This window comes from Pristis pectinata, chromosome 30 (assembly GCF_009764475.1).
Source record: "Pristis pectinata isolate sPriPec2 chromosome 30, sPriPec2.1.pri, whole genome shotgun sequence".
NCBI lineage: Eukaryota > Metazoa > Chordata > Chondrichthyes > Rhinopristiformes > Pristidae > Pristis > Pristis pectinata.
Genome location: NC_067434.1, coordinates 18,690,028 through 18,710,912, shown reverse-complemented (window position 1 = coordinate 18,710,912; position 20,885 = coordinate 18,690,028). Strand labels below are relative to the sequence as shown.

General features: G+C 42.2%; 1 protein-coding gene across 5 annotated transcripts in view; it reads right to left on the bottom strand.

Moving 5' to 3' along the window:
- LOC127584747 (erlin-1-like) overlaps positions 1-20,559 on the bottom strand; it is a 43,475-nt gene extending 22,916 nt beyond the window's left edge. Inside the window, exons 1-6 of one of the 5 annotated variants that reach the window (XM_052041666.1) lie at positions 20,469-20,559; positions 13,116-13,247; positions 11,850-11,972; positions 3,043-3,124; positions 1,362-1,408; positions 332-393 (exon numbers count right to left, since the gene is read on the bottom strand). In XM_052041666.1, coding sequence (XP_051897626.1) covers positions 332-393; positions 1,362-1,408; positions 3,043-3,124; positions 11,850-11,962 — 304 coding nt within the window. In that variant the 5' untranslated portion in view covers positions 11,963-11,972; positions 13,116-13,247; positions 20,469-20,559. Of the gene's footprint in view, positions 1-331; positions 394-1,361; positions 1,409-3,042; positions 3,125-11,849; positions 11,973-13,115; positions 13,248-20,353; positions 20,414-20,468 lie in introns of those variants that run through there. The other 4 variants (XM_052041670.1, XM_052041668.1, XM_052041669.1 and 1 more) reach the window with 4 other exon arrangements.
- Between the last annotated feature and the right edge of the window lie 326 nt (positions 20,560-20,885).

Below are 20,885 nucleotides of genomic sequence, written 5' to 3'. Positions count from 1 at the left end.
TCTCACACCGTGTGTATTTAACCCCACCTCAGAAAACTATTCACTTCAGAGCCTCACAATTCCTCTGCAAAAAGAGAAAAGCAGCAAAAATAAATCTGAAGCCACTATTGCTTGTTTAAAAAGATTGGATTAAGCAGTCATTTTGTGGTGGTATCATAAAATGATTGCTTAATCCAATTAAAACGAAACTTCAATTTCATATTTTGTTCATCATTTGAAATAATTTGCTCTGGTTGTGGAAGTACAAAAAAGTTCAGTAAAAGTATCCAAAACCATGAATTAACCATTATGACTGAAATGTCAAAAACCATAAGGCTCACCAAATGCTGACCTGCACTTGGAGCAAGGCTGTTCACTACTTCTATTCTGTCGAAATAGATCATGACCCCACCACTGTAGAAAGCAAAAGTAAAATATGTTTAGTATTGTGATGCAACAGACATAAACAACTCATTAAAAGAACCTCGATTACATATTAGTTGAGGAAAAGCACAAAAGAAAACCTCAACGAAAACATGCATCAAATAAAACAAAGAGGCAGTTCCTAACACCTAATCCAGTCTTACCCACTTGCTAAATCAGCTACGGCAAAGGACAAAGTTTTGTGTTTTATTGGTGTTTACAGTATAAAATAACCACAGAACATGCTGGAAACACTTAGAACATTAAGGCAGCATCAGTGGAAAGAGAAACAGAGTTAACACTTCAAGTCAAAGCTCGTTTGTCAGAAATGGGGAGAAGAGAAAAGTTAATTTTAAATTGCAGAGTTGGGGAAGGGATGGATAGGTGAAAGGGAATATTTGTGGTAGGGTGAGACCAGTATTGCCATCCCCACTCTCGTTTTCAACATGGTCTATCCATCTCTCCCACACCTTACCCACATTGTGATACTAACTTGCTTCCTTCTCTACTTCTGAGGACGGGTCTCTGACCTGAAACATTAACTGTTTCTCTTTCCACAGATGCTACATATGCCACAGAGTGTTTCCAGTATTTATTTATGTATCAGAAAAATATGAAAAGCAAGTCTGAAATTTTACTCTCCCCAATTCAGCCAGCTCTCAAGCAAAAAGTAGCTCAAACCAAAGGGAAGTTTATTGACACGTACTCATGTTAGATATCACTCCATGCTTTGGATTGGTATGTGTACAAGTTTCATTTTAAAGTAACAAAATAATTATTACTTTAGTCACAGTTCCAATGCAAAATGTTTACCAGTTTTAAGTGATATAACTTCAATTAAAAACAATTTGTTGAAAGAATTTAACTATATTTAAATTGTTGCTCCTTTCCTATAATTTTCTAAAAATGAGTGAGAGTCATAAAAGGGCTCAAACCACAAAATGGAAATGTTCACATACCTTGTTCCGCAGGGAACATTTTTCACTTCATCTGTTTGTAAAGTTGTCTGCAAAAGAAAAGTTGAAATGTGTTTGAAGTAAAAGTAAACTTAAGCATCTTTATTGGGTGGACAAGAAAATAAAGCAAAGTAGACAAAAATTAGATTTGTAATACATGTCATCATATAGATATTAATTCAATCTTCAGCACCTACCTTTTATTAGTGTATTCATTTTTAATAAGCAATGCAGTTTTATTAGAACCAAGAGTTTTATTTCATTTGTCTAATGAGAATGGGTTAATGCCATCCAGATTTAAATTAAATCAATATATTTTTTCCATCTTTCCCATCCCTGCAACCCAAATTTAGCCTCGTTTTGAATAATTTGCCAGCTTTCATTCATCTTTGAAGACAGAAGTTTAATTTTAAACAACTGCATGTAGACTAAACTTGTGAGAATGGAATGAATCAATAAAATACAATCTCAAAAGCCAGGTTCATATTTCATTCAAATTAAATTCTTAAAAAAGCACATCTTTAAAGTGTTTTTTGACAGTCGTATTCAAGATTCTTTTCATGTTTTGTTTGCAAGTTATGTGTTTGGATCCTGTGGCCAAGAATACCTGTCTTACTTGCTGACCACATTCTCCTGGCTCGTGAATTATGGCCACTTGGCTCAAGAGCTGCCACCAGTCATAAAGTCAGTGGCACAGTTGAGCAACGGGCTGTCAACAGCAGCATAATTCTCATCCTCACTTGACCATCGGCATTCAGCTTTAAAGCCATCTTTTGCAATTCTTTCTTTTACTGTTTTGTCCATCTTCTGTCAACTATCTTTGCATCACACTCTTGACACACTCTCCTTCATTTCCCTCAGTGACCATTTGCCATCCATTACCATTTTAAGTGTTGTGCACTGTTGCACGTAATGTAATGAGTACTATAGAAATGCAAACGTTTATTTTTACATTCTTGGCAACAAAATTGTAGCCTTGGAGAACAATTTAGTTTCAACAATTCTGGTATATTTCATTTCTGTCCTTGTAAATAATTTACTAAGTTGGCTTCATCACCAGCACTTGCTATATCCCAAGCCTGTGGTGCATCACAACATTCATACTAACCTGTCCTTTAAACCAACCCGTAGAGTGCAGCATCAAAGCATCCAGCTCCTGAATAGCAAACAATCTGTCAGAGGAACTCAGAGGGTCGAGTAGCATCTACGGGAGAAAAGGAAATGTCGATGTTTCAAAACTCCAACAATTCCTTTCCTCTCACAGATGCTGCTCGGCCCGCCGAGTTCTTTCAGCAGAATGTTTGTTGCTCTGGATTCCAGCATCTGCAGTCTCGTGTCTCCTGAACAACTCCTGTTTTGTTTAGTCAACAAGTTAGAGGAGCTCACAACAGGTGAATAGAGTGTTTGTTGGGTCACTCATGAAATGCTCAAAATGTGAAAGAATCACATCTCACTTTTGTGGTGCTGTTGAAGTGCCCACGAGGAACTTCTCCCACGTACACATTTATCTTAAACATTGCCAATAGTCTTTGAACCTTATTTATGTTAACCATGAACGATAATTTAACACAAAATTATATAAAAGCATTGCAGTAAATCACACACATAATACAATTCTTTATTTCCGAATATTAATTCTTCAACCACTATGCACCTATTGGAAATCTGAACAAAGAGCGCCAACCTGAACGGATCTGAAGGATGTAATGAATGGTATCATAATGTGATATCCAGGGCAACTTGGAGTAACCAACAACGCACCACCTCTAAAGAAAAGAAAAAAATATTGAATGCATTGACACTTGAACACAGACTCAGACGCAAATGCTCAAAAAATCGGTAGCTGTAAAAGAACATAACTAATGTTGATATGAATCACGTATGCAGCATAGAACAGGTCGTCACATATAGCATCTGGAAAATTACACAGGAGGGGGCCCTGTCTGAAGGATCTATACTGATGTTTGTGCTTTGTGCAAGTATCCTCTGCCATCAACATATTTTAAAGCTATTATCTACATCACTCTCATGCAAAGCAACAAAGCAATAAAATGGTACATTTTGTCCTTGGATTGTGTTTAGAACCCATTTCTAATGAAGATATATATCAGTAATTATATTTAAGGCATTAGTCTCAGAAATTTTGAACAGTACAAAGCACAACACTGAGGATTATGCAATCCAGAACCAGCCCCAACCACCAATAGTGCAAAGGTGGCCAAGTATTCTTCAAAGCTTGTTCCAGAATACAAAATGGAAAGCAGTTGTGGTTTCAAATACAGTACAGATCACATGTGCAATATTCAGCTGTTAATAATTGTATAGTACAGAAGACTAAGATTAAATAATTTTCCTTCTCCCAATCCCTCTATTACCTTGCTCATTTGGATGTTTTCCTTTCCTTCACAAGTTGTTTACGTCTCCTTTTTCTTTCAATACTTTGCCCATTTTCATTCATTTCCTTTTAAATGTTCCTCACTGCTACTATTTTGCTCTCCAACTCCATCTTCCTTCACATTTCCCATTGTACTTCCTTTTCCTCACATTTTTTCACTTCTGTTTTCAGGAAGAGACCTTAGCCTCCCAAACCATCTTCAATGAGGAACATCATTCTTTGGAGCTCCGGACTGGTCTAATCTTTGATGCTCGCTTGTGTGTTTCAGCCCTGTACCCAGGGTATGGTGGTGGATTCAAGCTACTAATTAGTGTTAGGGATTATTTGGGAGTTATGGAATTATGTGGATTGCTGGTATTAATACAAATGAGAACCAGTGTCTTTAAAAATAAAAACAAAAAGCCCATTCACAATTTAACCTCCACCTGATACTTTAAGGCCATCAAAACCAATCAACCGTTGGATGTGGGACATTCTGATTCTGTACCACTGTAACTATGCAGGGGGCAAGTCAAGTGGAGTTTGTTGTCCTGGGCACAGTACAGTGAGGTACAGTACAATGAAAACATTACTTGCAGCAGCATCATCTCAGGCACGTAGGTACAGACAACACAGAGGAATATAAATTATACATAAAATCATACTATACAGTGAAAAAAACTGCAAAACCAAGACCATAGTAAAAGAAAGACACAATCTAAGACAAGTCCATGGTAGTGTAAGAGGGGAATACAAAAAATGAATGTTCACTTTCATTGGCCCTCAATGTAACCCTCATGATGAGATCAGGAAAGGCATTATGTGGCCATCTCCTGCATTGCTAAAGACATATCCCTGCCACTTAGTGGACAGTTCAGGACATGTCTGTTTTGTCACTTAATATTCTGGCTGTTCGTATATTCCAGGAGCCATCCCTTAACACTGTTATAAAAGTATATTTTGGGTGTCTGGTGTTTTGTGCTCAGAACCCCTTAGACCAGTCACCGGTATTTGAATATTCAAAGGGATTCTGCCAGTTGGGATGTGCTCCCATTGTAAGCATGTTATTCTGCAAAAGTTACCCAAAGGAGGAATCTCTGGGAATCGTAAAAAAAAAATTGGCCAAGTTTGTAATACTTAAGTGTCATAAACTGGAAAGGGTTGATAGGTAAACAGGCCAATAGTGGAGGTAGTTTAAAGGTCACGTCAGAAGAGCAGAACAGTCATTAGGTGAGAGAAGTGTTTAGATTGCAAGGCATGGCTAGCCAGAGCAGAGATAAACAAATGGAGGTTGGAACGTAGGTGAAATGCAGGAGAGCTGATTATAAGATATGCAGAGTCACGACAGAAAGACAAGACTATACATTAGAGCACACAAATGCAGAGAGGATGGGGAAATGGCTGTCTGGCAAAGGAAGGCAAAGTCCCATCTGTCTGGTAGACAGGGGCAACTCCTGCAGAGATAAAACAAAGATCAAATACTACAAAAAAAAAGTTACTGATGAATTAACTTGAAATCCGGAAATCCACACGTAACTATTGTAACTCGAATAATATAAACTGCTGGAAGTTTTTTGGGTCAGAGAATCATCTTTGGGCACTCACTCAGAGCTCCCCAGTGCACACTGTAACAGGCCTGAATAAACTGACTTGTTTGAGAAACCCACCAGTGCCATACGAGACCAAGAGACTGCAGATGCTGGAATCCGGAGTGACACACAAAGGAGCTGGAGGAACTCAGTGGGTCAGGCAGCATCTATGGAGGGAAATGGACAGTCCATGCTTTGGGTTGACATTTTCCCTTGTGTGATGTCCCACTCTGAGCCATAATTATGAGGGTGACTGGACCCCACGTGAAAGCCAGAGTCAGGGTGCAAGCCAAACATACAAATCCCTCCAACAATTGGCGCCGTGAGCAGGGTGCTGTACAGGGTGACCGTCACCAATGTGGCTCCTAATTGGGTGAGTACATTTAATTTTACCACCCATAGTTAGAGGAGTAGATCCCATGTCGTTGCTGGGTGACTGCAAGTTAAGGCACCAATAGAAATAAATCTGAGGAAAAGGAAGGCATGGTGAATTTACTTTCAAGGTTGGTGTGAGAGGGAAGTTTGGCGTTGGGTCTCTGATGCGGCAAAGGTTGACATCAGGGTAATGATGCGGAGAAATTAGATGTCAGGGTAGGAATCTTAAGGCGGCATCGGCGGGGCATGCCACATACTGACGATGGCTACGAATAAGAAAAACACTGACAATAAATGGGGACCCAAGGGATCCACAGTACAAACAATAGTGGATCACAATAAAAATTAATTAATATGATAAAGGATATGATCTGGAAGCCCCCTTGCCGAGCAAAAGCCTCAGTGGTGGGGACAAGAGAAAGGTAAGCATGAAAAAGGAGTAATTATACTTGCAGCCGTGGCGAAGAACCAACAAGGTAAAAGTAGGGGCAATAAAGCAAGCACAGGACAAGGAACGTAAATAACCACATGGGAGAACAGTGGGAGCTGTGTCACCTACCGCCCTGCCAGCGATGGGGGATGGAATTGATTGGGGAAGTTTAGAGGAGGAAAACTATACATATGGATATTGTGAGGATGAGTCACTCCCACCCTATGACAGAGTGTAAAGGAACTAGCTGCAGCCCCAGTGGCCCTGATTTGGACAGTAATAAAGATGACATTGGGGGGGGGGGGGGGGGGGGGGGGGGGGTGGGGAGAAGAACAGGTTATATATACAGACTGTCAGGAACCTCCCACAGCTTTAGAGTAACAGATGATTATGAACTGTCTGCCTTAGAGGAATGATGGCAATTAAGCTTTTTGAGATGAATTAGCAGAGTTAAAAGAGAGGCTCACAGGCTTATTAATGATTATATTCGCTTGATAATGAAGGTTAAAGTGCCACCCACTGGTACGTGCATCTCTGCCGCTTAATTATAGGGCCCTGCAATTGGGACCCAGTAATGACCAGAAGTTTAATAATTTTAAGAGAGCTGTAAAAATAAAATGAACTTAGGAGGGGCACACCAAACTGGATCACGATAACCCTGGGAAAACAGGAATCAAGGGAGAGCATAGAGGATTATGTGGAACGAAAGCTTGTGGCTTATAGTGAGCATTCAGGGCGGGTGAGTCCCCACAGAAATGATATGTTCTTGAATTTATTTCAGGACGGAATGGGCCCTCACCTAAAGAGAATATTGGACACTGGGGCTCCCAGTGGGAAACAATTTCAATGACATACTGACCTGGGCAATGAAAGATGACACTAATCAGAGGCGAGACAGCCCTGAGGAAGAGGTGCTGGCTGTCCACTCTATCTATGCCTCTCACAATCTTATACACCTCTATCAAGTCGCCTCTCAACCTGCGTCGCTCCAAAGAGAAAAGCCCGAGCTTGCTCAACCTTTCCTCATAAGGCATGTTCTCTAATCCAGGCAGCATCCTGGTAAATCTCTTCTGCAATCACTCTAAAGCTTCCACATCCTTCCAATAATGAGGCAACCAGAACTGAATACTCTAACTGTGGTCTAACCGGAGTTTTATAGAGCTGCAATATTATCTCACAGCTCTTGAATTCAATTCACTGACTAATGAAGGCCAGCATACCATACGCCTTCTTAACCACCCTATCAACTTGCCTGGCAACTTTGAGGGATCTATGGACTTGGACCCCAAGACCCCTCTGTTCCTCCACACTGCCAAGAATACTGCCATTAACCTTGTACTCCGCTTTCAAGTTTGATCTTCCAAAGTCCATCACTGAACACTTGTCCAGATTAAACTTCACCTGCCACTTCTCCACCCAACTCTGCCTCCTGTCTATATCCCGTTTAACCTATGAAGACCTTCTACACTATCCAAAACACCTCCAACCTTTGTGTCACCTGCAAACTTACCAACCTATTCCTCCACTTCTTTATCCAAGTCATTTATAAAAATCACAAAGAGCAGGGATCCCAGAACAGATCCCAGAGGAACACCACTAGTCACCGGTCTCCAGGCAGAATACCCTCCATCTACTAACACCATCTGCATTCTGTGGCAAGCCAATTCCAAATTCATGCAGCCAATTGAGTGAAATTGCCAAGGAAAGAAAGGAGGTTCAAATGATTTATGGTCGGAAATGTACAGAATGGCTAAAGTGGAGAGAGACCTTAATGCCCACCACTGGTGAGATATTTTCAAGAGTTGGTCGCTTAAGGCTAATATACATTTCTGAAATTAGTCATTCACCCTGTAATTGTATTATTTGTTTTAATATTAGTATTGTTTAATATGGCATTCATATTAATTGTTAAAACCCAGTTACCGAGAGAAGTGCAGTATATTGCCTAATCACAGAATGGTCATTGTAATGACTACAGGAGAGACGAACAGTGGAGTCAGAGGTGATGAACTAAACAAAGGGACTGAGAGAGAAAAAAAAAATCATTACACATTTACTGCAGCAACACACAAGTCGCTGGAGGAACTCAGCATCTATGAAGGGAAGTGGACAGTCAATGTTTCGGTTTGAGAGCCTTCATCCAGACCAGATGAAGGGTCTCGACCAGAAACATTGACTGTCCATTTCCCTCCATAGATGCTGCCTGACCCGCTGAGTTCCTCCACTGCTTTGTGTGTTGCTCCAGATTCCAGCATCTGTAGTTTTGTGTCTCCATTACACATTTACTGACCAAATAGATAGTATGATTGTACTTGTCATGCGGTGACCAGATAGATCCAACATTGCCTAGCAGACAAACATGCGTTAAGGGCACTTGTGGAATGTGACGTGTAATGAAATGTGAGATACTCAAGCTCACCAAAGAGATCAGAAGGAGGGAGAGCGAGAACTTGGTCCCACCTGGCTGTTTGCACCAGCCTGTTTGACTGCATAACCGGTCAAAAATTCAGACGACCGGAGCTTCAACCAACATCAACACGCACCGTCCATGTGAGGAAACCTGAGGACTGGCCATCCGAGATCGGGTAATATCTGCAACTTCAAAGTAACTAGGGGTTGTAACAAGTCAATTAGTTTGACATGACTTTGAGATCTTGATTATTTAAAAACATTTATTTTGAGAATTTGTTCTGGTAATTGACGAAGAGCCAAGCAGCATTAGATTAGACAGATGTTATCAAGGACGGGAACACCTGTCTATATTCAAGATATTAAAGTTAGGTAGACAATTATAACCACTGAAATTGTAGTTAATCATTTATTGTTATCTTCATATTTAACAAGTATAAAGCATCACTGTACTATTTAGTGTCAGGAGAGGAGAAATAGATTCTTCAGAAGGCCTGCTTGTGATGAATAAAGACCTTTCTGTCGCATCCAATCTGGACTGAAACTACATTGGATATTTAGTCATCCAGGTTACATTAGTGACACTTATTAAATATCCAAATTAGCACCCAGTTTGAGGCAAATTTGGAGTTGAAATGCAAAATTCACATATAAATGTTTGCAGCATGCACCCCACACATTTAGCCTTGTGGTATTAGCTATTGAGAAACCTAACCTTGTTAGTCAAAGAACTGCTGGAAAACATCCCACTAAGAATAAAACCATTTGGACAGTTATTTGGATAGGAAAGGCATAGAGGGATACAGGCCTAATGCAAACAAATGGGATTAAAATAGATAGACCAGCATGGATGAAGTGGGCTAAGAGGGCCCATTTTTGTTCTCATTACAGGCTTATAAAAAATGTCTTCCATCTGCTTCCCATACATGGGACTAGCTCATAGATATCTTGGTCGGCATGGACTAGTTAGGCCGAAGGGCCTGCTTCCGTGCTGTATGACTATGACATTTATACCTTCCTCTTGCCCTACTTCAAGACCCCCCCCCAACCCTCACTGTCAATCACTTATGTCCCTCTCAGAGTTCACCAGCTCAGACTTTGGAAAGTAAAAAGCTCCAGATGTTGGAGACCTGGAATAAAATCTGAAAATATCCATCAGCTTCAGTCTCCACTGACTCAGTCACAGTCACAACAATTAGTTGAAGAAAGAAGAATGCAAATAAAGATCAAAGATACATCTATGCTATGGAAAGTCCACATACAAAAAAAAATCAAGTAAATTAATCATAATGCACATCTATGAATTTTTCAATATTCCTCAATCTGATTATTAATTATAAGGGTTCAAGGACATTTGGAAGTTTGCAACCTGATTGTGCTCAGCTTTATTTAAAAAAAAAGACAACCTTTTCAGTTATTTCTCTTTACATGGTTCATTCTAACTTTGTTAATCGTTCAATGCAGCACCTTGGGACACCTTGCTGCACTAAAAGTGCTTTAAAAACAGAAGATGGTTTTGGCACTTTGCAGGAACAGTGTTCAGACATCATACATGGCCACTGATGGCGAATAACTAATGACAAAGGTATGGTGAAAAATGCATCCTTACAACTCACAGGAACATTGCAAGAACAAGAAGGGCACATCTAACAGGAAGAAAACCTGCACAGCAACACTGGAAGTCAACAGTTACAAAAGCTCCCCTTCCAGACCAATATGCTGACTATTTTGTTTTAAGTATGGTATACTTTGTAAAAGTGATGGCATTTCAATATCAATTCATCTGTACAACAAAATCTAAAACCAATACTATTATATTCATTTAGTATAAAGGTCAACAAATGAACTGATTCATGACAAAATTCATAGCTCAATAATGCAGGAAAACAAGCCTTTTTGCCTCCATCCAATCATCTTGGTTAAATCTTCTAATGTCAACCCAAATTCTGGGCTGGAACAAATACCAGCTCAAAAACAAATGAAACTGAGCATCCAAGGCCATGCAAGTTGCAAGTGATCTGTCAAACATGTCTTATCACTGCTGGTATCAGCAACCATCTGCAAGATATAACATCCAAACCTCTATTGCAGCCAACTCTTGACAGTTAATAAACCAGACAGATCATTCAATGGTAAAGAACTGCCATTTAATAAAAGGGAAGAAAATGGCAGAAGGGGAAGTTGAAACAAAACAAACAGTGCTCTGTTCCTCAGGGCACAATTCATTCACCGTAATTTTTCTAAATAAATGCACTTTACTCTGAATGATACTTTGCAATATTAAAAGAAATCCTCAACAACAGTAGTGATTTATTACTTAAACATTGCTCATGATGAGTGAATGCTATCTTATGAAGGGGGAAACTTGAAACAATCAGGCATAACAACTTCCAAAGATAAAGAGAAACTACTTGGGAAAGAAATGTGCCACTTCAACCAAACAGCAACCACAAGATTCACTCCTGATAAATGAGGAAAATAAATATTTATACAGTACTTGTGCTGATAACTGGGAAGAGGCAGCTTTGACATATTTTAGTCAAATCAACCCACCTTCCAAACAAAAGTAACTGAAGACTGGAACATCACTAACATAACCAAGAAGCACAAGCATCTTGGTTGTCCAAGAAATAGATGAGGGGAGTTTTGTGGCATGAAATAGTGTTCCAGGAAGGAAATGGACTTCAAAATTTCCCACGTCATGTTTGATTGGGTGATTCTCAATTAAGACTGACCATCAAAATGACAGAAGAACTTCTTACTTTTCCAGTGCTGAGAATTTGGGTGTTATTATTCATTTTGGAACTCTATCAGTCCACGTGAAATGTTAAGTTATTTTGATATGTATTCTCAAGAAATCGGATTTTGAGGGAAGTTCCCATCAGCAGTGTTTAGCTCCTCCCTCAGGAGTAAGTCACAATATTATAAGGGAATAAAAGTGTCCTATTGATAAGGTCACTCAAAGTCATAGGCAATACATAAAAGCAGAGTGTGGCAGTAGAAAAAGTGTGTATATAAACAACCAATTCTGCGTGAAACATTGAATATCCATGAGAATACTGTTTGGATCTTTTTAAAAATGTATCATGCAATGCAAAAATCAGTATATTATACAACCGTTATGGTGGACCTTATCCCAAAGTGGTCATCCTTTCAAGGATGCAGGTTCAATTCCAAATTCTTAAGTCAAATAGAGGTTGCAGGTGACAAAAATTTGCAACTGGGTGCAACTTTATTGATTCCTGCTCTGGGTCACAAGAAACCAAAATAATTGGTATATTTGAAAAGAAAATTGGTTTCACAAGATTTACTACCTGTAGTAAATGCCAAGATGCCCCTCTTCAATCTTGTGTATGGAAGAGTAGAGGCAGAAAACTACGATTGCAGTTAATGCGGCCACAATTGCTCCAACATGCGTCATGGTCATGCTGCCTTACCTGCAGGAGAGGGATGCAAATGGCAGAATAAAGGTCAACATCACAGGATAATATTGAAAAATATTTCGACGCATTCAAAATCCAACGCACTGATTAGCATTTACGTAAAAGATGAAACCACAGTATACCCTAACGTGAACATGCACAAGTCTTTTCAAATCTCAACTTCATAATATTGCAACAGTTTATGCAGGATTTGGCATTAGTGAAATTTATACTTACATAAATGAAAATTATGTGCACACACAACCTCTTTCACAAGATAAATTTTGTCTGAACTTTACACTCGATCATCCAGGACATGTCATTAAAATTAAACACATCCAGTTCCAACCGGTGAACATTTTTGAACTAACTTCAATTCTTGAGCAACAGCAGCTTCCACAACTGTTGAATTCACTCCACAAAAAGGCACTAACTTTCCACACGTCTTCTTTACAAACCTGATTAAGTTTCAGGAACCCAATGCTTTTGTTAACTGGTAAACAACATGTAGCCTATTTTAAAAGAACCATCCTGATCTCTCAGGTTTCTTCAAATACAAAAGAACAATATTTGCTGCCAAATTTTGGAGTATGTAGGACAATAGTAAAGATGACTTTCTTCCACTATGAATTACTTAACATTTACACAAAAGCAAACAAAAACATAAGACAAATGGTTTTGGTCTCTTATATCCTTTTATTCAGCAAAGCAATGTACTCGTCTTCTGCAAACTCTTGTAACAATGGTCAGTGTGCCAAGTGACCTGAATTGCCTGCCAGCAGAACAACATGCTGTACACCAAAGTTTCCTGGTTTTTGAACACTTAAAAATATTTTTTTTAACTAAAATTCACACCAAATGGAACAACTGGACATTTTTCCACATCATGGCCCATCTGCCACCACCTTCACTGCCCATTTAATTTGCTCATATCCCTTTTTAGATTCTTGCTTCCCTTTCTACAGTTCACTTCCCCACCTGACTTTGTTCCTCCAGTAAATATGCATATGCATGCACTTGCAAAGTACTTCTAAGCTGTATTTGTTAGTCTCAACGATCAAGCAGTAACTCCAGAAAATAAATATCAGGACAACCCAAGTGATAGATATGCTTCATGTCATTTCTTAAGTAATAATTCTAAAGTACATAAATACTTACAGAATACACTATGATGTTTAAAGTTCTCAAACTTTTATATGGTTTCAGTCTGAAGTCTTCCAGCAGCAGATTAGTCTGTGTTGCTGTTGGGGATTGCCTTAAGGGTTTTCATTCACAAGTTAACATCTGAATCTGAATAAAATGCAAGGAAACCATTACAAGCTGAACAAATGTGATTCAATATCTACATGATGTGAACAATTATAAGAGGTTATGGTCTGCAAAATATTGTTGAGAAACAGCTCAAATAAACCTATGCCCCTTTCATTACAGAATTAAATAAATGGACTTGTAGCCATTTTAATGAAATAATGAAGTGCTAACACATAAAAACGCAAGAAACTACTTTTACAGATGCACCACAGAAAGCTTCCTATCCAGTTGTATCACAGCTCGGTACGGCAGCTGCTCTGCCCAAGACCGCAAGTAATTGTAGAGAGTTGTGAACGCAACCCAGTTCATCACGCAAACCAGCCTCCCCTTCATCGACTCCGTCTACACTTCCCGCTGCCTCGGGAAGACAGTCAACATAATCAAAGGCCCCTCCCACTCTGGTCACTCTCTCTTCTCCCCTCTCCCATCGGATAGAAGATAACAAAAGCTTGAGAACATGTACCACCAGACTCAAGGACAGCTTCTATCAGGCTCTTGAATATTCATATGCTAAAAGATGAACTTAATCTCCCAGTCTACCTTGTTGTGGCCCTTGCACTTTACTTGTCTACCTGCACTGTACTTTCTCTGTAATGTAACACAATATTCTGTTCTTCATTTTACTACCTCGATGTAATTACACATTGCATGATCTGTTTGGATGGCACACAAAAGCTTTCCATTGCACCTCAGTACACGTGACAACAATAAACCAAAAAATAGCAGGAGTTGGCCATCGGGCCCTTTAAGTCTACCTCACCAGTTAATATGATCATAGCCGATCTATGCTGGGTCTCAACTCCCCTTCTGTGCTAACTGTCCATATCCCTTATTCCTTGATCTATGAAATATTCATTCGCCTCCACTTTAAATACTTCTGATGAACCAGCTTCCACTATCTGCTAGGGCTGAGAATTCCAGAATCTCACCACTCTCTGCAAGAAATTTCTATGTACCTCAATTTTAAATGACTCGCCCCTTATCTTGTAGTTATGTCCCCTTGTTTGAGACTCTCCCACTAGTGAAAACATTCCAAAATCTACCCTTTAGATTTGAATAAGATTAATCCTCACTTTTTTTTAAAGCTCCAAGGATTCAAATGGAGTTTAAAACTGGAGTATCAATGCGAGGCCATCTATGTAAAAATTGAAGTGTTAAGAAAGTATTGTTTCTGACTGGGTGGACAATTTTCACATCAGCATTTATTAATTTAAGTAAATGTTTCTTAGAAACAGTACTTGTTGCAATCAGCTCTAGGTGGCTATTATGGTATTGCCCATGCCTTTAAGTTGTACGTCACCAGCTTAGTGGTCGAGCCAAGTTCAGAGGGGAGGAAGGAGAGCAACTAAAGATAAATGCAGATGGAAAACAATAAGGTTGGCTTGGTAGGCCAGGAGAAAGAAGGGAAACAGCAGTTCAGATGGTCTCAATCCTAGTCAGGAAAGAGCTCATGAGATCTGTTCTTATTGGAGGCAGGTGGAGGTGGCACGGAAAGAGGATTTTAAGACGATTTGCAAGTTCTTCTACCAGTTCTACAGTACCCTGAGATGGAAATACTTCACCACTCATTTATCATCACTAGATTTAACTCCAGGAACTCCAAAACCAAGCTGCGCTATAGAAATATCCTCACCACACAATCTGCAGCTGTTCAAGACAGCTTCTCACCACTTGTTGCACGTGTAATTAGGAATGGCCAATAAATGTACTGTAGCACCATAGAATGTAGAATAATTTTAAAACATTTACCATGGAGAGGGTTAACAAAGCAGAACAAGCTCTAGGAGTTGATTGTACTAAGTTTGGAGGGAAAGTAAGAAAAGGAAAAAGCAGGGCAAAGAGATATAGCCTGAGGAAACAATGGTAGAAAACACAAAAAGTAAACCAAAATCTTCTGTAGACAGCTAAATTGTAAACGGCCGTAAAGGAGTGGTGAGAACCATTAGGAACCATAGAGGAGATCTACTCATGGTGACTAGTGAGCATGGACAAGGTATGAGTACTTTATATCTGTCTTTAGCAAGGAGGATGATGCTGCTGGAGTGTCAAAGGAAGATGAGGCTGAGGTAGTGGATGAGCAAACAAAAAATGATGAGGAATTAAGGATGTGATTGCACTGGGGAGAGTGCAGAGGAGATTTACCAGGACGTTGCCTGGATTGGAACACTTGGTATTGGTTTATTATTGTCACTTGTACCGAGGTAGTGAAAAGCTTGCCTTGCATACCATTCGTACAGATCAATTCATCACACAGCGCATTGAGGTAGTACAGGGTAAAAACAATAACAGAAATACAGAGTAAAGTGTCACAGCTACAGAGGAGGTGCATTGCAGGTAGACAATAAGGTGCAAGGTCATAACAAGGTAGATTGTGAGGTCAAGAGTCCATCTCATCGTATAAGGGAACCATCCAATAGTCTTATCACAGTGGGATAGAAGCTGTCCTTGAGTCTGGCGATAAGTGCCCTCAGGCTCCTGCATCTTTTGCCTGATGGGAGAGGGGAGAAGAGATCGGGTGGGTGGGGTCTTTGATTATGCTGGCTGCTTCACCAAGGCAATGAGGGGTATAGACAATGAGGGGTATAGACAGAGTCCATGGAGGGGAGGTTGGTTTCGGTGATGTGCTGGGCTGTGTTCACAACTCTCTGCAGTTTCTTGCAGTCCCAGGCAGAGCAGTTGCCATACCAAGCCACGATGCATCCAGATAGGATGCTTTCTATGGTGCATTGAAAAAAGTTGGTGAGTGTCAAAGGGGACATGCCAAATTTCTTTTGCCTCCTGAGGAAGTACAGGTGCTCGTGAGCTTTCTTGGCTGTGGCGTCTACTTGGTTGGACCAGGACAGGCTATCAGTGATGTTCACTCTGAGGAACTTGAAGCTATCAACCCTCTCGACCTCAGCACCATTGATGTAGACAGGTGCATGTACACCACCCCCTTTCCTGAAGTCAATGACCAGCTTTGTTTTGCTGACATTGAGGGAAAGGTTGTTGTCATGACACCATGTCACTAAGCTCCCTGTATTTCGACTCATCGTTATTTGAGGTACGGCCTACTACGGTGGTATCATTAGCAAACTTGAAGATGGAGTTAGTTATAGGGAGAGATTGGATAGGCTGGGCTCGTATTCCCTGGAGTGCAGGGGGCTGAGGGGTGACCTGATAGAGGTCTATAAAATGACAAGAGTCATAGATAAAGGAGATAGTCTGAATCTTTTCCCCTGGTAGGGGTATCAAAAACAAGATGGCATAAGTTTAAGGTGAGACACTGGAGTTTTAAAAGGAATTTGAAGGAAAAGTCTTTTTCTTAAGACATCAAGAGTGGTTGATACCTGGATCTCATTACCAGAGGTGGTGACAGAATCTGATACAATCAAGATGTTTAAGAGACATTTGGACAGGCACCAGTAGACAAGGCACAGGAGCTGGACCTAATGCAGACAAATGGGAATAGTGTAAATGGGCAAAATGATCGGCAGTACTTCACTCAGTCCTGAAGAGTTGCATCCCAGCTCAGTGAGTGAAGGATGGATGGAAAAGATACAGCTACAATCATTTGTAGATATGAGGGTGATGTCCAAGTTCTAAAGAATTGCAAATGTATCATCCTTATTCTGAAAAGGATGCAAAGATAAACCCAGCAACTACCGACCAGTCAGTTTCTCAGTGGTGGGGAAATTTTCAGAAACAATACTCAGGGACAAAATTTGCAGTCATTTGAACAGTGTGAAATGTTTAGGGAAAGTTAACATGGATCTGTTAAGGGCAAATTATGTTTAACCAACATCATGGATTTTAGACAAGGTAACAGAGAGGCTCGATTTATGGTTGATGTGGCATATAGCAATTTTCAGAAGGCATTTGAGAAAGTGGCTGATTATAGAGGTGTAATCGAGACTGAATGAGAGAAGTACCGAGACAACGACGTAATATTGTGTGACACTGGTCTTCACTGAGAACTACTTGTTTTGACAAATTCACTGGAAGGACAAGCAAATCAATGTTGATGCCCTTTCCTAGGTCCAGTCTCCAGCACCGAGATCGTTGTTGCACTCAGTCAAGAACGCTGGGCAGTGAGGGTTTGTACCCGCACCGTTCCAAACACGCACCGCTCTAAATCCTGTCATGAGAAGAGATTAACAGGTGGACAAATGAAAAAATTCAAGGATGTGCTCAAAATCTCCTTGAAGAATTGCAGCATCCCCACTGGCTCTTGGGAATCTCTAGCCCATGACTGTTCAAAGTGGAGAAGAAGCTTTTGGGGTGGTATTGAGAAAGTTAAGGCCATCATGAGGAGCGATTTCCTGAACAAGTGGCTGAAGGAGTGCACCACCTCACTATCACCCCATGTGTCCATCCTGTCAGCTAGCACCTATCTCATCTGTTTGAAATGAAGTTTGAAGCCCACAGAATAAAAGGCACAGTAACAGAATAGATGGAAGATTGGCTAAGAAACCAGAATCAGACAATAGAAGTAATCAATTATTTTTCAGACTGTACAGAAACGTGCAGTGGAGTTTCTAGCACGACTGCTTTACATAATATCCACAACTAGACATACAGGTTTAATTTCCAAATTTGCAAATGTTTCAAACTTGGAAGCTTAATGACTTGTGGGGAGGACAGGAAGCGACCAAGGGGATAAAGACATGCTCGGAGAATGAGCAGTACATGGTACGTGAAATTTAACAAAAAAAATGCAAAGTATTACATCCTAGCAGAAGGAACAAGAGAGTGCAATTCTAACAGGGACAAAGAAGCAGACAAAAATGGGGGTAAAAGTGCAAAGATCACTGAAAGTAATGGGTTCAGTTGAAGAAGCATTTAAAAAGAGCATACAGGATGCTGGGCTTGATATATAGAATCAGAGTACAAGAGCACGGAAATCATGATGAACTTTTATGAAACACTGTGCTGGAGGGCACACTTTTGGAAAGGTGTAAAGACCTTACTGAAGGTGCAGAAGACATTTTCCCACAATGATTCCAAGGGTAAGGGAATTTAATTTCATAGATAGACTGGTCAAGCTGGCATTGATCACCTTGAAACTGAGGAGGTTGAAAGGGAATGTAAGAGAGGTATTCAAACTCAACAAGGGGTCTGGATAAGAAACCGTTCCCATTCTTGGAAAGGTCAAGAAGCAGGCAATGTAGAATAAAGACTATCAGTAAATTAAACACAAGCAACATATATGGCAGCTGGTAGAGGTGCTACCTCACATCTCCGGTGACCGAGGTACAATCCTGACCACCAATGCCGTGTGGAGTTTGCACGTTCACCTGATGACAATGTTCCCTTTGTGCTCTGACCTCCTCCCACTGCAAATTCCCCGTACTGCCCAGAATCGATTGGAACGTGGGGAAGAGAAGGTTACAGGGAATATTAACGGCGGGAATGGGATTGCTGTGAGCCAGCACAGATTCAACAGGCCGAACAGCTCCCATTTTGTAAGGAAACATGGATACCATAGAACAATACAGCACCATACAGGCCCTTCGGCCCACCACGTTGTGTCGACCTTTAAACCACACCTAAGACTATCTAACCCCTTCCTCCCACATATCCCCCTCTTTTAAATTCCTCCATATGCTCATCTAACAATCTCTTGAACTTGACCGACGTATCAGCCGCCACCACCACCCCAAGCAACGCATTCCATGCCCCAACCACTCTCTGGGTGAAAAACCTCCCTCTAATATCTCCCTTGAACTTCCCACCCATTACCTTAAAGCCATGCCCTCTTATATTGAACCTTGGTGCCCTGGGAAAGAGGCACTGGCTGTCCACTCTATCTATTCCTCTTAATATTTTGTACACCTCTATGATGTCTCCCCTCATCCTCCTTCTCTCCAATGAGTAAAGCCCCAGCTCCCTTAGTCTCTCCTCATAATCCATACTCTCCAATCCAGGCAGCATCCTGGTAAATCTCCTCTACACTCTTTCCAACACTTCCACATCCTTCCTATAATGAGGCGACCAAAATTGGACACAGTACTCCAAGTGTGGCCTAACCAGAGTTAGATATATGGATGTTTTTAGTAGGCGAGTGGTTTTAATCGGGAATACACTGTAGTGAAAGCAGATTCAATCATGGCATTCAGAAAAGAGCTGAGTAAATAGATTTTTTTAAAAAATTCAGCCTATGGGGAGATAGCACAGACTGGATGGGTAGAATGGTCTGATTTCAGCTGTAATTTACAAGGCAATTCTTGCAGGGAAAGGTCACTGAGAGCAGAGAGAGGAGGGGGGCAGGCACTGGGGTGGAGGGGGGCGGGGGGTAGAGGGCAGAGTCCTGGGGCGGGGGGGCAGAGTCCTGGGGCAATCTGACGCTGAAAGGACGTGGCCCCGCTGGTCATCGGCAGCGAGACCTGGAGACCCAGGCCCGGCCCGGCGGGGGGGAGGCAGCGAACGCGAGCGCGGGGATCCGCCGAGGTTGCCGCAGCCCCGGAGGTGGGGGCACCGACCCCCGGGAGCAGCCGCCGCCGGGAGGTGTCACGTTAAACAATAAACCCAGAGGGTGAAGGTTTGGGTGGACCGGGGGAGGGGGGGGGAGGGGGGGGAGGGGGGGGAGGGGGGGGAGGGGGAGGAGGGGGAGGAGGGGAGGAGGGGGAGAGGGGGGGAGACGGGAGGGGGGGAAGAGGAGAGGAGGGGAGGGGGGAGAGGAGAGGAGGGGAGGGGGGAGAGGAGAGGAGGGGGAGGGGGGAGAGGAGAGGAGGGGGAGGGGGGAGAGGAGAGGAGGGGGGGGAGAGGAGAGGAGGGGGAGGGGGGAGAGGAGAGGAGGGGGAGGGGGGAGAGGAGAGGAGGGGGAGGGGGGAGAGGAGAGGAGGGGGAGGGGGGAGAGGAGAGGAGGGGGAGGGGGGAGAGGAGAGGAGGGGGAGGGGGGAGAGGAGAGGAGGGGGAGGGGGGAGAGGAGAGGAGGGGGAGGGGGGAGAGGAGAGGAGGGGGAGGGGGGAGAGGAGAGGGAGGGGGGAGAGGAGAGGAGGGGGAGGGGGGAGAGGAGAGGAGGGGGAGGGGGGAGAGGAGAGGAGAGGGGGGGAGGGGAAGGAGGGGAAGGAGGGGAAGGCCCCCCCTCCGCTACCGGCTCTCACCACACTGACCCCGGGCTGGGGTCGCCTCCACCCCCGGCCCGGCCCCGCTCCCCTCACTCACCGCCCCGGCCCCGCTCCCCTCACTCACCGCCCCGGCCCCGCTCCCCTCACTCACCGCCCGGCCCGGCCCCGCTCCGCTCCCCGCACCGTCACCGCCCGGACTCTCCCGCCCGTCCTCACTTCCGGCTCCTTAAAGGGAAGGCCCGCCCCGGTCTTCGGCCGACATTTATTTTTTACTTCAAAATAAACTTTATTCATAAAAAGGTACACAAGAAATACAAAAACCTTACAGTGCATTGCTTTCTTTACATTCATGGTGTCGTCCAGTCTACACATCCTTGGTGTTATTGGTTTATTATTGTCACTTGTACCGAGGTACAGTGAAAAACTTGTCTTGCAAACTGATGGTACAGGTCAATTCATTACACAGTGCAGTTACATTGGGTTAGTACAGAGTGCATCGATGTAGTACAGGTAAAAACAATAACAGTACAGAGTAAAGTGTCACAGCTACAGAGAAAGTGCAGTGCAA